Genomic DNA, 17,087 nt, shown 5'->3' with positions numbered 1-17,087 from the left:
TGCGTACTGGTCACTTTCTACTCCTTAAAGTGGATTAGGTTTCAGGCAGCCAAAAATATTATCCGTGGAAGCGTGATTCATTATGTGGAGTTGATATCAGAGTAATTCTATGCAGATTTCCTCCAAGTCCTGAGGGTATACTTTGGATAAGGATTCAGTCTACCCATCTTCAAAAATGGTGTAAATGTCAATGGGTTATGTTAGGTGAAATCTGTTTGAACTGGGTATTTTGAATGGAGAGAGAAGCAAAATAAAGTGGCATTCCTCCGTGTTGTTTTATTGTCGGTTTGAACGTGTCTGACTGGAAATTAAAGTTCAACGTGTGTCTGACTCAATTTGCTCCGTGACTGTGGAAAGGACGTTCTCTGCTGTGACAGTGAGAACATACCTGCTGTTTGTTAGGATGAGCTGGTCACAATTGGCTTTGTACTGAAGAAATGATACATTGCCTTGTTCCTTCAAGCGTTTGTCTGCAGGAAGGAAAAAACAGATAGCTCCTGTAAACCGTCATCAGATGGGTTTGAAAACATTAAACTGATCAATTCAACATTTCGCTAATAAACATTCAGATATTTAAATTATCACCAGGAATTCTAACAGAACTGTGGGTCTGATTGCACTCTTGCCCTGAGCTGCACTACATTTGATCAATTTTGAAAAATTCAACTCTAATTGAGTGATGCGCAGAAAGTAACCAACCCCCATACAGCTCCATGACTGGAACTACCTAATGCAAGCTTGTCTGTGCATATGAGTTTAGTTACTGATCCATTCATGTCATTTCATTCATCTCAATCTCTACATTTTTATAATGCGTGCATACATTTATCAAATCATGACAACTTCAAACACACATGCCTGACAAATGAGAAAAACCAAGGAACTGCAGATGCTGGAAATCAGAAACAAAATTAGAAATTGCTGCAAAATCTCAGCAAGTCTATCAGCATATGAGTGTGGAAATGAATGTTCTGAAGTTGAACCTCTGTTCTGAGGAAGTGCGACGGGACCTGTAATATTACTCTGCTTTGTTTCCACGTGGATGGACTGACAGATACAGGTACTGACTGACTCAGAACTAGTTCAAAATACAGACATCATAACTAAAGATGTGATCCAAGGACTAACAGCTATGGAGATCCATTTAAACTCCAGCAACAGAAACCTGATCTGTTCAAAATGATTATCACTCACACATATCTAGTCATAGACAATGACAGCACAGCAAACAGTCCTGTCTCTCCAAGCCAGCAATGATTAGAAACAACCAGCCAATAATTACATCCATTCAGCCAGCATTCAATTTCCATAAATGTATCACGGTGGCAGGGGAACTACCATCTCCACCTTTATCGCAGGATTGTTCTCAAATTCTTCATCTTGTGGAACTAGATTTTTTTTGTTCTGTTGTACGCTAGAAGATTTTATAATCATGGACATTTATTTAAAAAAATAATAATTTAAATGGTAACTGGCTCTCCACTTTACATGAAACATTTAAAATGCTCAGTTTTCGAATGCAGGAAGATTGAAGGATCAATGGAGTGTGGCTGTCCATCTTGTTCCATAACAACGGTTCTTTTCAAAAAAAAATCTCATTATCTAAAACCTGGGTACTCACCCAATGGTCCTCAGTGTTAAATTTTAGTTTCCAAATTCTTCACAAAATAATCTGGCTCTCCTCTTTTGATGGTCTGTCACATATGGACCAAGTTCTGAAGGATAATAGAATGAAACCTGCAGGGCTATGGGATGTGTGCAGGAAGATGTGATTGTGATGGCCATCTGGGGGTGTTTGGGTCAGCATGGACATGATGCACCAAATGACCTCCTTCTGTTCTGTACCATTTTTACAATGATTGATTGGTCTAGACCAATGTTTCCCTGTCAGTCTCTGCTGTGTAATACAGAAGTAATTTGCCAAAGATTTAGAGGGACACATTGATAACTACACTCACACATTCAACAGGTAGCAACTGACATGAATGGATCAGTAACTAAACACATATGCACAGACAAGCTTGCATTAGGTAGTTCCAGTCATGGAGCTGTACGGGTGTTGGTTACTTTCTGTGCATCACTCAATTAGAGTTGAAGTTTTTAAAATTGATCAAATGTAGTGCAGCTCAGGGCTAGAGTGCAATCAGACCCACAGTTCTGTTCGAATTCCTGGTGATAATTTAAGTATCTGAATGTTTATTAGCTAGATGTTGAATTGATCAGTTAAATGGTTTCACACCCAACTGATGATGGTTTACAGGATCTGTTTCTTTTGTGTCAGTTTCTGCTACGTGCTAGCATGAGCATATTTACCAATCTGTAACTTTCAGTTTCTCCTGTGTGTATCTGACAGTGTAGTTATAAATCTGTTATAACAAGGCACAGAGCTGGATGAACACAGCATGCTAAGGAGCATCAGGGGAACAGGAAAGCTGATGGGCCCTTCTTCAGAAAGTTGTGGAGGTGTGAATACATTTATCATACTTTGCCCGTTTCAGGGGTGTGTGTGTGTGTGCGCGCGTGCGTGTGTGTGAATGAATGAAGTTGTCAATCTGTCCCTGTCAGTATCTGAAATCCGAATATTCAAATGTGTTTGTGTAATTGTCAGTCTATCCCTGATACATTCATGGAGCAGAAACTGAGGTTCTGTTTTCAATATATTCCTGTCAGTTTCTTCTTGGGGAATGTGTGAGCATTTTTATAAGTCTGTACCTAGCAGCTTCTGTATCATCAAGACAGGAATTTAGTTATTAATCTGTACCTGTTAACTTTGGTTTTGTGAAGAACTGGGTGTAGTTATTGATCTGTACTTGTCAGTAGCTGCCACGTGAAGATGTGATTGTAATTATCAAACTGTCCCTCTCAGTTTCTGCTGTGTCATATGTGAGTTTAGTTGTCAATCAATACCCATCCATTCCTGCGTCATGAATTTGGGAGTGCATTGCAAAAAAACCGGCAAATTTCTGTGAATGTGCAAATATAGATCACAATCTCTACATTTTTATAATGTGTGCATATATTTATCAATCTGTACCTGTCAGTTATTTTGCATTCTGAATGTGTGCATAATTGTCATTGTCCCTGTCGTTTTCTGATACGTGAAGACAAGAGTGTAGTTATCGATATACAAAGAATAAAGAGAAGAAAGAAAATTACAGCAGAGGAAAATGCCTTCCGCCCTCCAAGCCTGTGCCGATCGAGATCCTCTGTCTAACCTGTCATCTATTTTCTAAGGGTCTGTGTCCCTTTGCTCCCTGCCCATCCAGATACCTGTCCAAATATATCTTAAAAGATGCTAATGTGTCTGCGTCTACTACCTCCACTGGCAACGCATTCGAGGCACCCACCACCCTCTGTGTAAAGAACTTTCCACGCATATCTCCCTTAACCTTTCATCCTCTCACTGTGAACTCATGACCCTAGTAATTGAGTCCCCCACTCTGGGAAAAAGCTTCTTGCTATCCACCCTGTCTATATCCCTCATGATTTTGTAGACCTCAATCAGATCCCCACCTCACTCTCCATCTTACTAATGAAAATAATCCTAATCTACTCAACCTCTCTTCATAGCCAGCACCCTCCATACCAGGCAACATCCTGGTAAACCTCCCCTGCACCCTCTCCAAACAGTCCACATCCTGTTGGTGATGTGGCGACCAGAACTGTACACAGTATTCTAAATGTGGCCGAACTAAAGTCTTATACAACTGTAACATGACCTGCCAACTCTTGTACTCAATACCCCGTCCGATGAAGGAAAGCATGCCATATCCCTTCTTGACCACACTATTGACCTGCGTTGCCACCTTCAGGGAACAAAGGATCTGAACACCCAGACCTCTCTGTTCATCAATTTTCCCTAGGACTCTTCCATTTACTGTATAGTACGTCCTTGAATTAAATCTTCCAAAATGCATCACCTCGCATTTGCACGGATTGAACTCCATCTGCCCAACTCTCCAGTCTATTTATATTCTGCTGTCATCTCTGACAGTCCCCTTCACTATCTGCTACTCCACCAATCTTGATGTCATCTGCAAACTTGCTGAACAGACCACCCACACCTTCCTCCAGATCATTTACGTATATCACAAACAACAGTGGTCCCAGCACAGATCCCTGTGGAACACGACCGGTCACAGGTCTCCAATTTGAGAAACTCCCTTCTACTACTACTCTCTGCCTCAATGATATGTGATTGTCACTTTCTTCTCTATGGCTGTGAGAGTATTTTCTCATTTCTGCCAGTCAGATCCTGCCCTGTAAATCTGAGAAACTAATTATTAAGCTATACCTGTCACTATCTGATTTGTAAATGCATTTATCGTTCTCTCCCTGTCAAGTTTCTGCTGTGTAAATGTGCAAGTGAAGTTATCGATCTGTGACTGTCAGTTTCAGCTGAATATTGCTCTTTCAACATCTGCAGGTTTTCTTTGATGTTCAAATATCTGCTCATTAACATGAATAAGATTTTATCTGCAGCTATGTAAGGTGCTGTAAGTGAAACCGTCAGTGTTTATACCATTCGCTAACTCTCGCAGTGCGGCTGAAGTTTGAGTATGTTCCACAATATTCATTCTATGGTACAGTTTAAGTTTTATTCTAATATTGGTCAGTCTCTGGTTTGAATGTGTTGAGTTTAATGTGCACATTTTTGTTGCAAGTTCACTGTACGAATCATTCTTAATTGTAAGTCAAAAAACTTGGTATCTGCTTGAACATATGTTATTTTCTGTCTGTTTTCAGGTCAACATTTAATTTCCTTCAGGTAGATTTAAAACTTTATATTCGGCAGTGGGTTCTGCTATTCAGTTTGTGGGTCAAACAAATTCAATGGCAATGTAGGTTTCAATCTGACACTTGTCCTGATATGCAATTCTTCCAGTTTGTACAAAAGGAAAAAAAAACTTTAGTTACCTCTCTCAGTCTAAGACACCGTGAGATATTTGGAGGTACAATGAATCTCTTGTTCAATCTACTACTTGGACTACTTCATGGGAATTCAGTATGTCAAAAAATTCACACAATTTTTTTTGATGATGTCGCGAACAATTGATACTTAATTTATGACCATGGCCATTACCATGTAGTTAAATCCTACAGGGAGTGCATGGAGATTGGAGAACTGAGCTCACTTTTTGTTCTGTTTGTCTCTTTCATAGAAGGCTAGCTCTCTGACCTGAAATCTGAGAGTAGAAATCATTTTTAGTGTTACATGTGCTGAGGCTTGAAGTGTACATGGTCTTCATGGCTATTAGATGTTGAGGAATGTGTGTTGGAACGGTGCATGTATGTATTTGGAATACATCGTAAATCACTCAGTAAGTCGGTGCGTGTGTGCGCGCGCGCATGTGCAGTTTATGTTATGTGCTCTCAGTAACTATTTTATGTCACACATTTGGAAGTCACATTATTTAATTCTTCTCTCTATGCCTGGGACATCAATTTGTCAAAACATAGACAGAGTCCTGCTCAGTTACTGATAATGTGAATGTTTTCTTCCATATCTGTACTCACACTGTGCGAAGTAACTGTGTAACTGCATGAACTATTTCTTCACCTTGACAGTAATTTGAAAAACATGCTTACTAAATGCAGATTTACTGCAGTTCCTCGGTGTCCGAATCAGATGAAGATTCAGTCTGTGACTTTTCAAAAATGTTGTAAATGTCAGTCGGCTATGAATGAAGAAAATTATAGCAACCGAGGAGGTGTGCATTGGGAAGAGAGAAAACAAACTACTTGTATTTTGTTGCTTGTATTTGACTGTTTTTTTGAATGCATTTCTCTGGAAATTGAGTTCACTGTGTCTCTGACTCAAACTGCTCTTTGCCTGTGGAAATGATCCATTCTGACAGCTGTAACATACCTGCTGTTTGTGAGAAGCAGCTGCTCACACTTGGCTTTGCACCAAGGAAATGATACTTTGTCTTGGTCCTTCATGTATTTGCCTGGATGAAAACAGAAGAGAAACATTCTGTAAATCAGCATCAGCCAGGTTTGACAATCTCAAACAGATTAACGTATATTCAGTTGATAATTATTAGGATGTTTCTTTTCTTCAACTTCACCTGACAATGCAGCAGAGCTCCAAAAGCTTGAGATTTTAAAATAAGCCTATTGGACTATCACACAAATCGTGAGACTTCGGCCTTTTCTTTGAAGCCATCAATTCAAACACAGGTCTAACTCAGCGAGGTCCAGAAACTGAACAATTGCACAGCTGCATCTAAAGGTGCTACCTGAGGATGCTGTAATATTGACAGTTTGTGTTACCAGATCCCAACACACTAACTGTTGTAAAGAAGCACAACAGACACTATTTCAAATGTTTTTGCTCGAGACATATAATCTGTTGACTCCAATCTGCGTCCCTTACAGGATTCTTATATTTCCACCATCTTGCCTGTGTTTCCACTATTCTTTGCACAATGACGATAAACAGTGTGAAACAGTAGCCAAACAAGCAGCATTTGGGGCAGGGCCACCAATGGCATGGACTGCTTTTCCCAATAATTCCCAACAACAAACATCAATGGGTCATTCCCTAACTCCCTTCTCTCCCACTGTGAAGAAAGCAACTGGGGCTGTGGGGAAAAGGGCAGAGAATGCTTCAAGCTGAGGCATCAGCCCTTTGTGGAGCAATAATAGAGCTCTTTCCCAGGTCACATTAATAACTCCCTGTCTCCAGCTCTCTCAGAATTGAATGAGCAATGTTCGGGCTGCCCAAGTCTAAGAGACACCGAATGGCTGGCAGCTAAGCTGTTCCTCTAGCCCTGCTGCATATGACTGACATGTGGTTAAACAGAATGAAAAAAGCCTGCTCCAGCATTTAACAAAGACACAATGGTACTTTTGAGAAGAGGTTATTCCGAGGCAAAAGGGAGCATTGCAAAAACAACAGCTGCAAGATTTGTTGGAGTCAGTTTGAAGGTTTGCAACAAAAATTGAAGGGGACAGTAAATTCTGCAATAAACAAACAGTTGAACTAATGGGATTATGGCTTGTAAAAAAAAATCTACAGAATCAAACAAGTTCATTAAAATTGATAAGCAATTGATTTCAGTCCCTTTAATGAAAGGATATTGTCCCATTAGATGAATATAGTTAGTTAGGACGAGGGGTGTCAATCATCCCAAAGACAGCTGGCCTAGCTCATCATGAAAACAGCAGATAACTCCATCTTGCAGCGATATTCACAATATTAAGAAATTGGTTCCAGTGAAAGATCCTTCAGATGGATTTCAATGTAATTCTAAATCTATATACAAGCATTAGGGGAGAAGATTCAGATATGGGTATGAAAGTTAATTAGTCTCCAGAAGGTTTCCTATGTGACTAAAGGAATGCCTGGTGCATCCAAGAAGAAGCAAATGGCTCACAATTCATTAGCTCCAACAGAGCTAAGAGTACGGTAAGCAAAATGCTTCAAATAAAACTCACTTTATAATACAATTAATATCATGAATCTCATAGCAAGTCGTAAGAATCAACTCAGCAATAGTAAGCCCTGCCAATGCTGCAGTTGGAGATAACACAATGTGGAGCTGGAGGAACACAGCAGGACAGGCAGCAGAGGTGCAGGAAAGTTTAAGTTGTGGGTCAGGACTCTTCTTCAGAAGCATCAACTTTCCTGATACTCTGATGCTGCCTGGTTTCCTCGTTGGAGTGAACTGTCTGTTTTATTATAATTCAGACAGTGGGAAAATAAGAGGAGTAACAGAATTTAATAGAGACACAAAATTAATACAATTGACAGCAGAATTCAAGCTAGCCTGATAGGTAAGTGATTCTGGGGCATGACTGAAGGTGTACAGCCAGTAACTTTGAAAAGCGAATTAATAGATGCATGGAAAGATCCCATGGCCTGGTGATTACATTGGCTGTTAAACATTATGAGATTGTGGCGACTCTTGGCCTGGCTAATAGAGGGCCCATCTTCAATTAGGAGTTTCAAAGGATTCGTTGTATCGAATATGGGGAAAGGCACAGTGATCCAGTTGCATTGAATCACTGCAACAAAATGTATAATACTGTATTCCACTGTGAGAATCAGAGTGTCATCAATCGCTTTCCAATCTGAGCTAAAAATTAATGATGTAACTGCATCTTCAAGAGGGGTGGCTGTGGCCCTCTCCCCGCATGATCTGGTGACTGGTTGACGAAATACTGCCATTAGCCTGAATTCTGCCTGCCCCGAGTCTTTGTCCTCGGTCTGGAGTTTCACTCCTGCAGGGAATCAAAGAAGTGGATTGAAAATTTGGCCCATTCAATTTGCTCCACTGTTCAATGACAATATCTGATCCAAGTGAGCCGTTAACTGTAGCATTCATTCACCTTGACCTTTATCCCATAAATATTAATTCAATGTTGAACGAACATACAGAGAAATGAAAGAAATGGGACATTCTCACTGAAGCAACACGCAAGTATTGGATGGCACCCTGTGTCAGTGGTATCTAGATGGAAGTGGTCGTGGGCTTGGAAGGCACTGTCTATGGAGCATTGGTGAATTCCAGCTGTGCATCTTCTGGAAGGTACACATTGCTGCTTGAGCATTGGTGTTTGAGGGAATGGACGTTTGCGGATGTGGAGCCAATCAAGGTTTCTCTCCTGGATGGTATCTTGCTTCTGGTGTGTTTGTGGAGCTGCACTCATCCGGGTAAGTGGGGCTAAACCATCACATTCCTGACTTGATCACATTAGATGTTGGACAGGATTTGGGGAAGCAGGAGACCAGACACTCACTGCAGGATACCCAGAGTCTGACCTGTCCTTGCAGTATCTGTATTTATGTACAGAATCAGTTCGAGCATCACAGCGTCCATGAGTGAAACAGAATGGGGACAGACCCTTTCATCCAACTGGTCTGCAATAGATTAACATCCCAAACTGACCTCGTCCCATTTGCCAGCATTTTGCACATATCCCTCTCATGTCGACCTGTTCGTCTACCCGTCCAATGGTGTTTAAAACTTATCATTGTACCCTCCACAAGGTGTACCTCTGTCAGCTTGTTCCAGACATGCCCCACACTCTGCACTAAAGAAATCTCCCTCAGGTCTCTTTTAACATTGACCCTCTCACTGTAAACCTATGCCTTTAAGGTTTGGGCTCCTCCACCCGAGAAAAAGAGACCATGGCTATTCACCCTATCCATGCCCCTCATGACTTTATAAACCTCTACAAGGTCACCCCTCGGTCTCTGACGCTGCAGGGGAGAAAGCCCGAGCCTGTTCACCCTCTCCAAACAGTTCACACCATCTCGTCCAGCTAACATCTCTGTAAACATTTGCTGCGCCCTCTGCAGTTCAACAACTTCTTTCTGACAGCAGGTTGGCCAGAACTTTAAGCAGTAAAAGTGGACCCAAAACATTTCCTGTACAGCCACAACATGACATTTCAACTCCTATTCTCAATGCACTGACCAATGAAGGAAAACACTTGCTTCACCACCTTATCCACTTGCAACTCCACTTTCAATGAACTACGCACACAAACACCTTGGTGTCTTTGTTGGGGAACACTTCCCATGGCCCTCCCATTAACTGTCGAACCCCTCTCCTGTTTTGAACAATGAGAATGTGTGTGTTATTATCATTCTCTTCTTGTCAGTTACTGCAACGTGAACAAGAGCAACTATTAACGTATGCCTTTCCGTTTCTGTTAGGTCCATTTGTGAGTTTAGTAATTGTTGCAAATATACCAGTTTTTGCTGTGTGACTGTGTGAGTGAAGTTCTCAATCCAAAATAATCAATTTCTACTCTTGTGCATCAAAGTGGTTTTATTCTCTGGCCACCAGTGATATTCTGTGACTGTGCTTCAATCTGAGAGAATAGTTATGAGTGTGTAGAGAGTGAGCCTTAATCCCATTTCCATTTGCAGTTTATGAGCTTTCTGTCAGTCTGAGGGGGTAAGCAGGTGGAGAGCAGATCATATTCCCAACAATTTGTGGAAACAGTTGAAGAGTACAAATGTTCTAGAGCAAGCACAATGGGCTGAATGGCCTGCTTCTGACATTTACTTGGTCTGTATTTCTGAGGCATTTTCATGAATCCAAGTGTTGGATAGTGCGTCAGTGTAAAGATATCATGTAGAAATGGACAGACAAGCTTATTTTTCTTTTAAAAAAGCTGGCCCTGTGAGTCAGTGTAGGTTGTTTCCAGTTTTACTGAGATACTTAGTTTCACTTTGTGTACTGGGATATTGAGTTTTTTTTCATTTATTTATTTGGAGAATTTTATTCTGTATCTGACAGACCATGCTGCATTCTCTACTTGTCAGGCTTTGGCAGAGAAAGTGCATTTGCAATTCACATTATTTAATTTCTGTGTCTTTGTATGAGACATCATTCATCAAAAGATAATTTTAGTCCTAAATAAAAACTCAAAAAACTTCAGGTGCTGCAAGTCAGAGACAAACATGGAATTTGCAGGAAACGCAAAGCAGGTCTGGCAGCACGTGAAGAGAAATCATGGTTAACTTTTCAAACACTTCCTCAGTTCTGCGCAAAGGTCACTGGATCCGAAACATTATTTCTGATTTCTCTTCACGCATGCTGCCAGGCCTGCTGAGCTTTTCCAGAAAATTCTGTTTTTGTTTACTATTTCTGTCCTCAGTCACTGATAAACATCACAAGTTTCCTTCTATATTTGTACTCAATACCTACTCCATATATGGTCATTGTAACAACTTGATCTGTTTGTATCAGACTTAAATGGAACTGCAGATGCTGGAGAATCCGAGATAACAAGGTGTGGAGCTGGATGAAGACAGCAGGCCAAGCAGCATCTCAGGGGCAGGAAAGCTGACATTTTGGGCCTAAAATTTTCATCAGAAACATCAGCTTTCCTGCTCCTATGATGCTGCTTGGCCTGTTGTATTCATCCAGCTCTAAACCTTGTGATCAGGTTGTATACCTGGATTATAACTATCAAAATACCCTCACTTAATGTGAATTCAATGTAGTTATTGAGAGTATATTTGTGACATAAATTCAATCTCTTCTCTTCAAATGCTGTGAATGACAATGGGCTGTCAAAAATGACCTTTACTGGAACTGGGTTAGATTATATTGAGAAGAGGAAAAAAAAGGTTACATTTGTATTTTGTTGGTGGCATTTGATCGCTGGTTTAATTGTTTCTTTCTGGAAATTGCGTTCAATGCGAGTTACTTAAACCGCGACTGTGGAAAGGACAGTCTCCGCTCTGACAGTGGGAACATACCTGCTGTTAGTAGGAGCAGCTAGTCACACTTGGTGTTGCACCACGGAAATGTGACATTGTCTTGGCACATCAGATAATTGCCTGGAGAAAGGCAAAAGAGAATTCTCCCGTAAATCGACATCCACCGAGTTTCAAAATATCAAAGCTCATCAATAGAAAATTTCGTGAATACTCATGATAATTCCTTGTTTTAAAGCCAACGAGTCGAACAGAAAAGGGTCCGGTTACACAACTAACCCGGGTTCCTCCTCTTTCTTTTAGCGAAATTCTAAAACAATTTACTAAGATACAAAAACGAACCAGATCCACGAATGGAATGCTTACACGGTTCAATATCCAGCTCCCAATACACGAACTATTGAAGGGAAGCACAACAGGCACGATTTCAAATATTTTGCTGGAAACTCTTAATCCGGTGACTGCTATGTTTCTCCTTCGCGGGATGAGCCCGTTTGCACACACTGCTTTGTTTTATTCACGGTTCAATGCAAACTCGCAACTAACAGCGTGAAACAGCAGCCAAACAATGAATTTCCATCAGTGTTTAGAAGACTAAAAGCTACAAGACTGACCCCCAGCAGCAGCTTCTTGCCGCTGTGTCTCCCTCCGCAGGCCCACACACAGCCCGAGAAAGGCCTCTCTCTCCCCGCCCCCAAGCCGCTCACTCCAAGTTCCGGGACCAGTTCCTGCTCCGCTCCGCCTCTTACCAACAGCCCACGGTTCTCCCCGGTGCGGCTTCCTCTACATTGGGGAAACCAAGCGGAGGCTTGGGGACCGCTTTGCAGAACACCTCCGCTCAGTTCGTAACAAACAACTGCACCTCCCAGTCGCAAACCATTTCCACTCCCCCTCCCATTCTTTAGATGACATGTCCATCATGGGCCTCCTGCACTGCCACAATGATGCCACCCGAAGGTTGCAGGAACAGCAACTCATATTCCGCCTGGGAACCCTGCAGCCATATGGTATCAATGTGGACTTCACCAGTTTCAAAATCTCCCCTTCCCCCACTGCATCCCTAAACCAGCCCAGATCATCCCCTCCCCCCACTGCACCACACAACCAGCCCAGCTCTTCCCCCCCACCCACTGCATCCCAAAACCAGTCCAACCTGTCTCTGCCTCCCTAACCGGTTCTTCCTCTCACCCATCCCTTCCTCCCACCCCAAGCCGCACCCCCAGCTACCTACTAACCTCATCCCACCTCCTTGACCTGTCCGTCTTCCCTGGACTGACCTATCCCCTCCCTACCTCCCCACCTACACCCTCAGGGGGTCACAGTCTAAAGGAGATGGGGAAGGGCTGAGGGTGGGGAGAAATGTCTTCACCAAGAGGGTGGGGAGCCAATGGGATTCTCTGCCACAGAAAGTGGTTGGGATCAGAGTAGTGAATGTTGTTCAAGTAGCAGCATCGAGTTCTTAGGGGCAAAATGTCTTGGACAGCCACATCATAACATCTCAACTCCTACACTCAGTGTTGGAACTGATGAAGGCAACTGTTCCAAACTTGCTGTCCGCCTGTGACTCCACTTTATGGAACTGTGTGCCTGCACCCTTCGATCCCTCTGTTTGACAACACTCCCCACGGCCCTACCATTAACCTGCCCTGGTTTGCCTCAGCAAAAATGCAACACCTCTATATTTGTCTAAATTAAACTCTACCTGCCAGTCCTCGGCCCATTGGCCCAGTTGATCAAGTTCCCAATGTACTCTGAGATAACCACCTTCACTGTCCATGAGGCCACCGATTTTGCTCCTGCTCCTCATTTACTATGTTTCTGTATTGTCCTATTTTCAGGCTGAGCAAGCAGACCAGCAACCATCCTGAATCACATACACCACCCTGAGGCACACAGATATGCGAGGGGATGAGGAACCAGGTCAAGGTGAAGAGGGAAATGTTTATGCCAATCTTCCGCGGACATTGTGAGACAGCACAGAAGAATCCCTTCAATGCCTCACAAATTGATGGATAGCAATTGTTCCTTCCAGCAAATAAGGGGTCCGCCTCCCCCTCTCTCCCTATTTATTCCAGTTCCCTCCCCCCATCCCCCTCTCTGATGAAGGGTCTAGGCCCGAAACGTCAGCTTTTGTGCTCCTGAGATGCTGCTTGGCCTGCTGTGTTCAACTAACATCAATTGGTTACTTCCCCAATTCCCTTTCCTCCCAGTTTAAGCAAAGCGAATGGAGGCTGTGGGGGAAATGGCATGAAATGTTTCAAACTTTGTGAAGCTCCAATGGAGCTCATTCCCGGGTCATGTTAATATCTGCCTCCCCCCGGCTTTCTCACAATCTGGTCGGGAAGCGGAGAAGCTGGCAGCCGTTCGGCCCATTAAATATTCTATACTATTCAATAAAATCACGTCTGATCTCATGTTAACTTAGATATTTAATTCTGCTGGCCTTCGTCCCATATTGACTCTGTCAAGGTAACACAGAGCGATGGAATAAATGTGACATTATTACGAAGGCAGAATGTAAGTGCTGTGGGGTGTCTTGCAGCGCAGAGGTAGTTTCCCTATTTCTGGGTCAGGTGGGCCGTGCTAAAGCCACACCCGGACCAGAGGTGTGTACTAATATCCCTGGGCCCGATGCAAATACCAGTTTGGAATTGATGACTGACTTTATTCTCAGTATGCTGCAGGCAGAAAACTTGTGATGAATGGGTTCCCGCGACGAATGACCCACCTGTTTTTTCTTGTTTGCGCATTCCTGGGAAGAGGACGTCTCTGCCTTTGTCCAGCATTGATTGCGCGTCCCTAGTTGCCCCCATTGAGAAGTTGGTGCTGAGCCACCTTCTAAAATAGTTCTCGTCCATGTGCTGCCTACATTGCAGTTCACAGGTAGTTCCAGGGTCTTGATTCAGAGACAGTGAAGGCAAGGGGACGTATTTCCAAATTAGGATTGTGCGTGATTGGATGGGAAACGTGCCTAGTATCAAGGTGGTGTTCCTCCACATCAACTGCCCAAGCCCTTTTAAATGGATATATTCGTGAGTATGGATGGTGGTCTTTTTACACTCTACAAAACTGTCATTTTAGAGGGCTATTTAACACCGTTTTTGAAATTTGAGAAGAGATTCACTGGTATTTGCAGAGTATGTAAGGCTCGAGTCAAATAGAAAGGATGTATAGGGGTCAAGATCCAGAATGTCAGCTTTCCTGTCACGAAGATGCTGCTTGACCTGCTGTGTTCATTCAGTTCCACACCGTGTTTTCATGGATAGGCTGGGGCTTTTTTTCACTGGAGAGTAGGATGTTGAGAAGTCACCTTCTCACAGTTTGTAATATACTGATGGAGTGAGACAAAGTTAATGGTCGTTGAACTTTGCGTGGGATGGAGGGAATAGAAAATCAGGGCAGTCATTTTAATGTTACAGGCGAGAGATTTTAAAAAAGACACGAGGGGCGTTTTTTAAACATAGAACACGGAACGATGTGGAATAAACTACCTGTCGAAATGGTCGACGTGACTATAATGACATTAAAACGACATTTGGAGAAGTGCATAAACACGACAGTTTTGAAAAGAAATAGGTCAGGGACAGGGAGATGGAACGAATTCAATTTGGTATTATACTCGGCCTCTACTGATTGGACTGAACGGTCTGTATCCTCACTGTATGACTCTGTGGGGGAAAAAAAACAGAGACAAGCCATTGAGTTGGATGATCTGCCATTTTCATGGTGAGTGGGAGGAGAGGTTTGAAGGGCTGATGGGTGTTATTTGCCCAGTTGCTATTCTTTACGTTTCTATGAGTGTGATTCCCAGAAACGATGTTGAGTATTGTCACTGCAATTGAAAAAAAAACTGATCTCGGTGATCAATGTGACTTCAAACCAGATGAGTGGCTCTTGCAGCTGAATATGCAGCAGAACGAATCTCCGGCGCACAGACCTCGGAGAGTTTCACAATTACTGAGGAGAAAAACTACAACTAATTCCCTGGGTACCGGAGCACAGGCTGAAAGGGGGAGAAAGTACATCCTCCCACAGGTACATTTAGAGATATTTCTGCCCTGTGACTGTATGGATGTGAATATTGAGTCAGAGAGACTGTAGGAAAAGGGCGGGCGGGATAGTCACACGTAAATGTGCTTGTGTGTCCGCTCATATCATGATATTTCCACGTCTCTCTTGTGCAAATCAAAAAGATTTTCATTTCAAGTCATCCCCCTGCTCCTCCACTAAACCTCAAAGATAGAATTCAAGGCAATATATTTGTTGATTTCAAGATTTCAGTCTAAAAATGATGATAATGCCAGCGCTCAGCTCAGACAGCGCGATCAGTGCAGCAGCAAAATGCGGTAAAATCGACAACGGAGCCGTCAATTCGAGTGAAAACCTTTCAGCCGCAAACCTTCCCGTGTCAGGGTCAGGAACGATCGAGCCTGGCTCTCTGGAGATGCGGAATTGCAGAGGAATTGCAGAGTTTCTGCCGAGAGAGAAACACAGACAGGCAGCAGGAGCAGGGAGCTGAGGGCAGGTTGTCTCCGCGCCGTCCGCTCGCTGCCTTTAAGTTGCTCAGTGCCGCCACCAGCAGCTTCATTGCTGACCCAGTTCAGTCTGACAGAGAGAGATTCAGCGCAGAGTTCCCGACATGAGCGACAGTGCAGCCGCCGAAACGGCTCCTCCAGCCTCCGCCAGCACCAAACCCAAGCCTCCCAAGAAGAAGAAGGCGGCGGCTCCCAGGAAGAAACCAGCCGGTCCCGGGTTGGGCGAGCGGATTGTGAAGATTGTCGGGGAGAACAGCGATCGGAAGGGGACGTCTCTGGTCGCTATAAAGAAGGCGCTGCAGAGAAGCGGGGTCAATGTGGAGAAGCAAAATGCACAGATCAGGATGGCTGCCAAGAGGTGCCTGGCGAAAGGCTCCCTGGTTCTGGTGAAGGGCCAGGGCGTCTCCGGCTCCTTCAAACTCGCAAAGAATCCAGTCAAGGCAAAAGTGGGAAAGAAGGCGAGACCAGCAGCAGCCGCCAAGAAAGCAGCGGTGAAGAAAACAACGGCCAGGAAGGTGGCAGCGAAGAAATCCCCAGCCAAGAAAGCAACAGGCAAGAAAGCGGGCGGCAAGAAGGCAGCAACGCCAAAGAAAGCGGCGAAGAAAGCAGCGCCGAAGAAAAAGACTCCCGTGAAGAAGGTGATAAAGACCAAGAGCCCCAAGGCCGCAAAGCCGGCCCCGAAATCGAGGAAACCGAAGGCCAAGCCCAAAGCGAAAGTGACCAAGAAAGCAGCAAAGAAATGAAGCAGTCGGTGTAACATGTAACAAACTGAACCCAAAGGCTCTTCTCAGAGCCGCCCACATCTCTTAGGAAAGAGCTGAGCCTGGATCGAATGATCCCTGAAATAACATGGTGCAGAGCTGGATGACCATAACAGGCCAAGCAGCATCAGAGGAGCAGGAAAGCTGACGTTTCGGGCCCAGATCCTTCTTCCTGCTTCTCTGGTGCTGCTCGGCTTGCTCTGTCCATCCGACTATACACCTTGTTATTTCAGATTGTCCAGCATCTGTAATTCCGTCTATCTCTCAAATGATCCCTGTCCCGGTTCCGAGTGCAGACACAGCATAAACTTGAATTGATTCGAGTAACTTAAATATCACATTTCCGAGAGCGGAGACTGAGAATGGGGATGGTATCACATGGGGATGGTCACTGAAACTGCATCTGGCTATTTCATGCCGCGACTTGTAATTCTGTCCAGACACAAATGTTACATAATGCAGTATATGCATCTCATTAACCCTTCCAGGAATGTTAATTTGTTTAATTTTAGGACCACTGGCGATGTTTTAACGGTGTATTCCTCCCATTTACCTGCGAAAGACATTTCAGGCAGTAATTACAAATTGTGTTCGGAATGCTTACAA

The 17,087-nt window shown here is 43.5% G+C and overlaps 1 protein-coding gene and 1 long non-coding RNA gene across 2 annotated transcripts; one reads left to right on the top strand and one right to left on the bottom strand.

Annotated features, from left to right (window-relative positions):
* Window positions 1-5,394: 5,394 nt before the first annotated feature.
* Window positions 5,395-11,784, bottom strand: LOC132206915 (uncharacterized). The gene is made up of 3 exons (XR_009443216.1): window positions 11,552-11,784; window positions 11,228-11,308; window positions 5,395-5,951 (listed from the first exon to the last, which is right to left on the bottom strand). It is a non-coding gene; the product is annotated as an uncharacterized LOC132206915 (long non-coding RNA).
* A 4,040-nt stretch (window positions 11,785-15,824) lies between these two features.
* Window positions 15,825-17,087, top strand: LOC132207113 (histone H1-like). The gene has a single exon (XM_059642287.1). The coding sequence runs from the start codon at window positions 15,825-15,827 to the stop codon at window positions 16,461-16,463; it is 639 nt and encodes a 212-aa protein (XP_059498270.1). The 3' UTR covers window positions 16,464-17,087.

Source organism: Stegostoma tigrinum, chromosome 44 (genome assembly GCF_030684315.1).
Source record: "Stegostoma tigrinum isolate sSteTig4 chromosome 44, sSteTig4.hap1, whole genome shotgun sequence".
NCBI classification, from domain to species: domain Eukaryota; kingdom Metazoa; phylum Chordata; class Chondrichthyes; order Orectolobiformes; family Stegostomatidae; genus Stegostoma; species Stegostoma tigrinum.
Note: the sequence above shows the minus strand (reverse complement) of the source record. Positions and strands in the feature narration are given on the sequence as shown.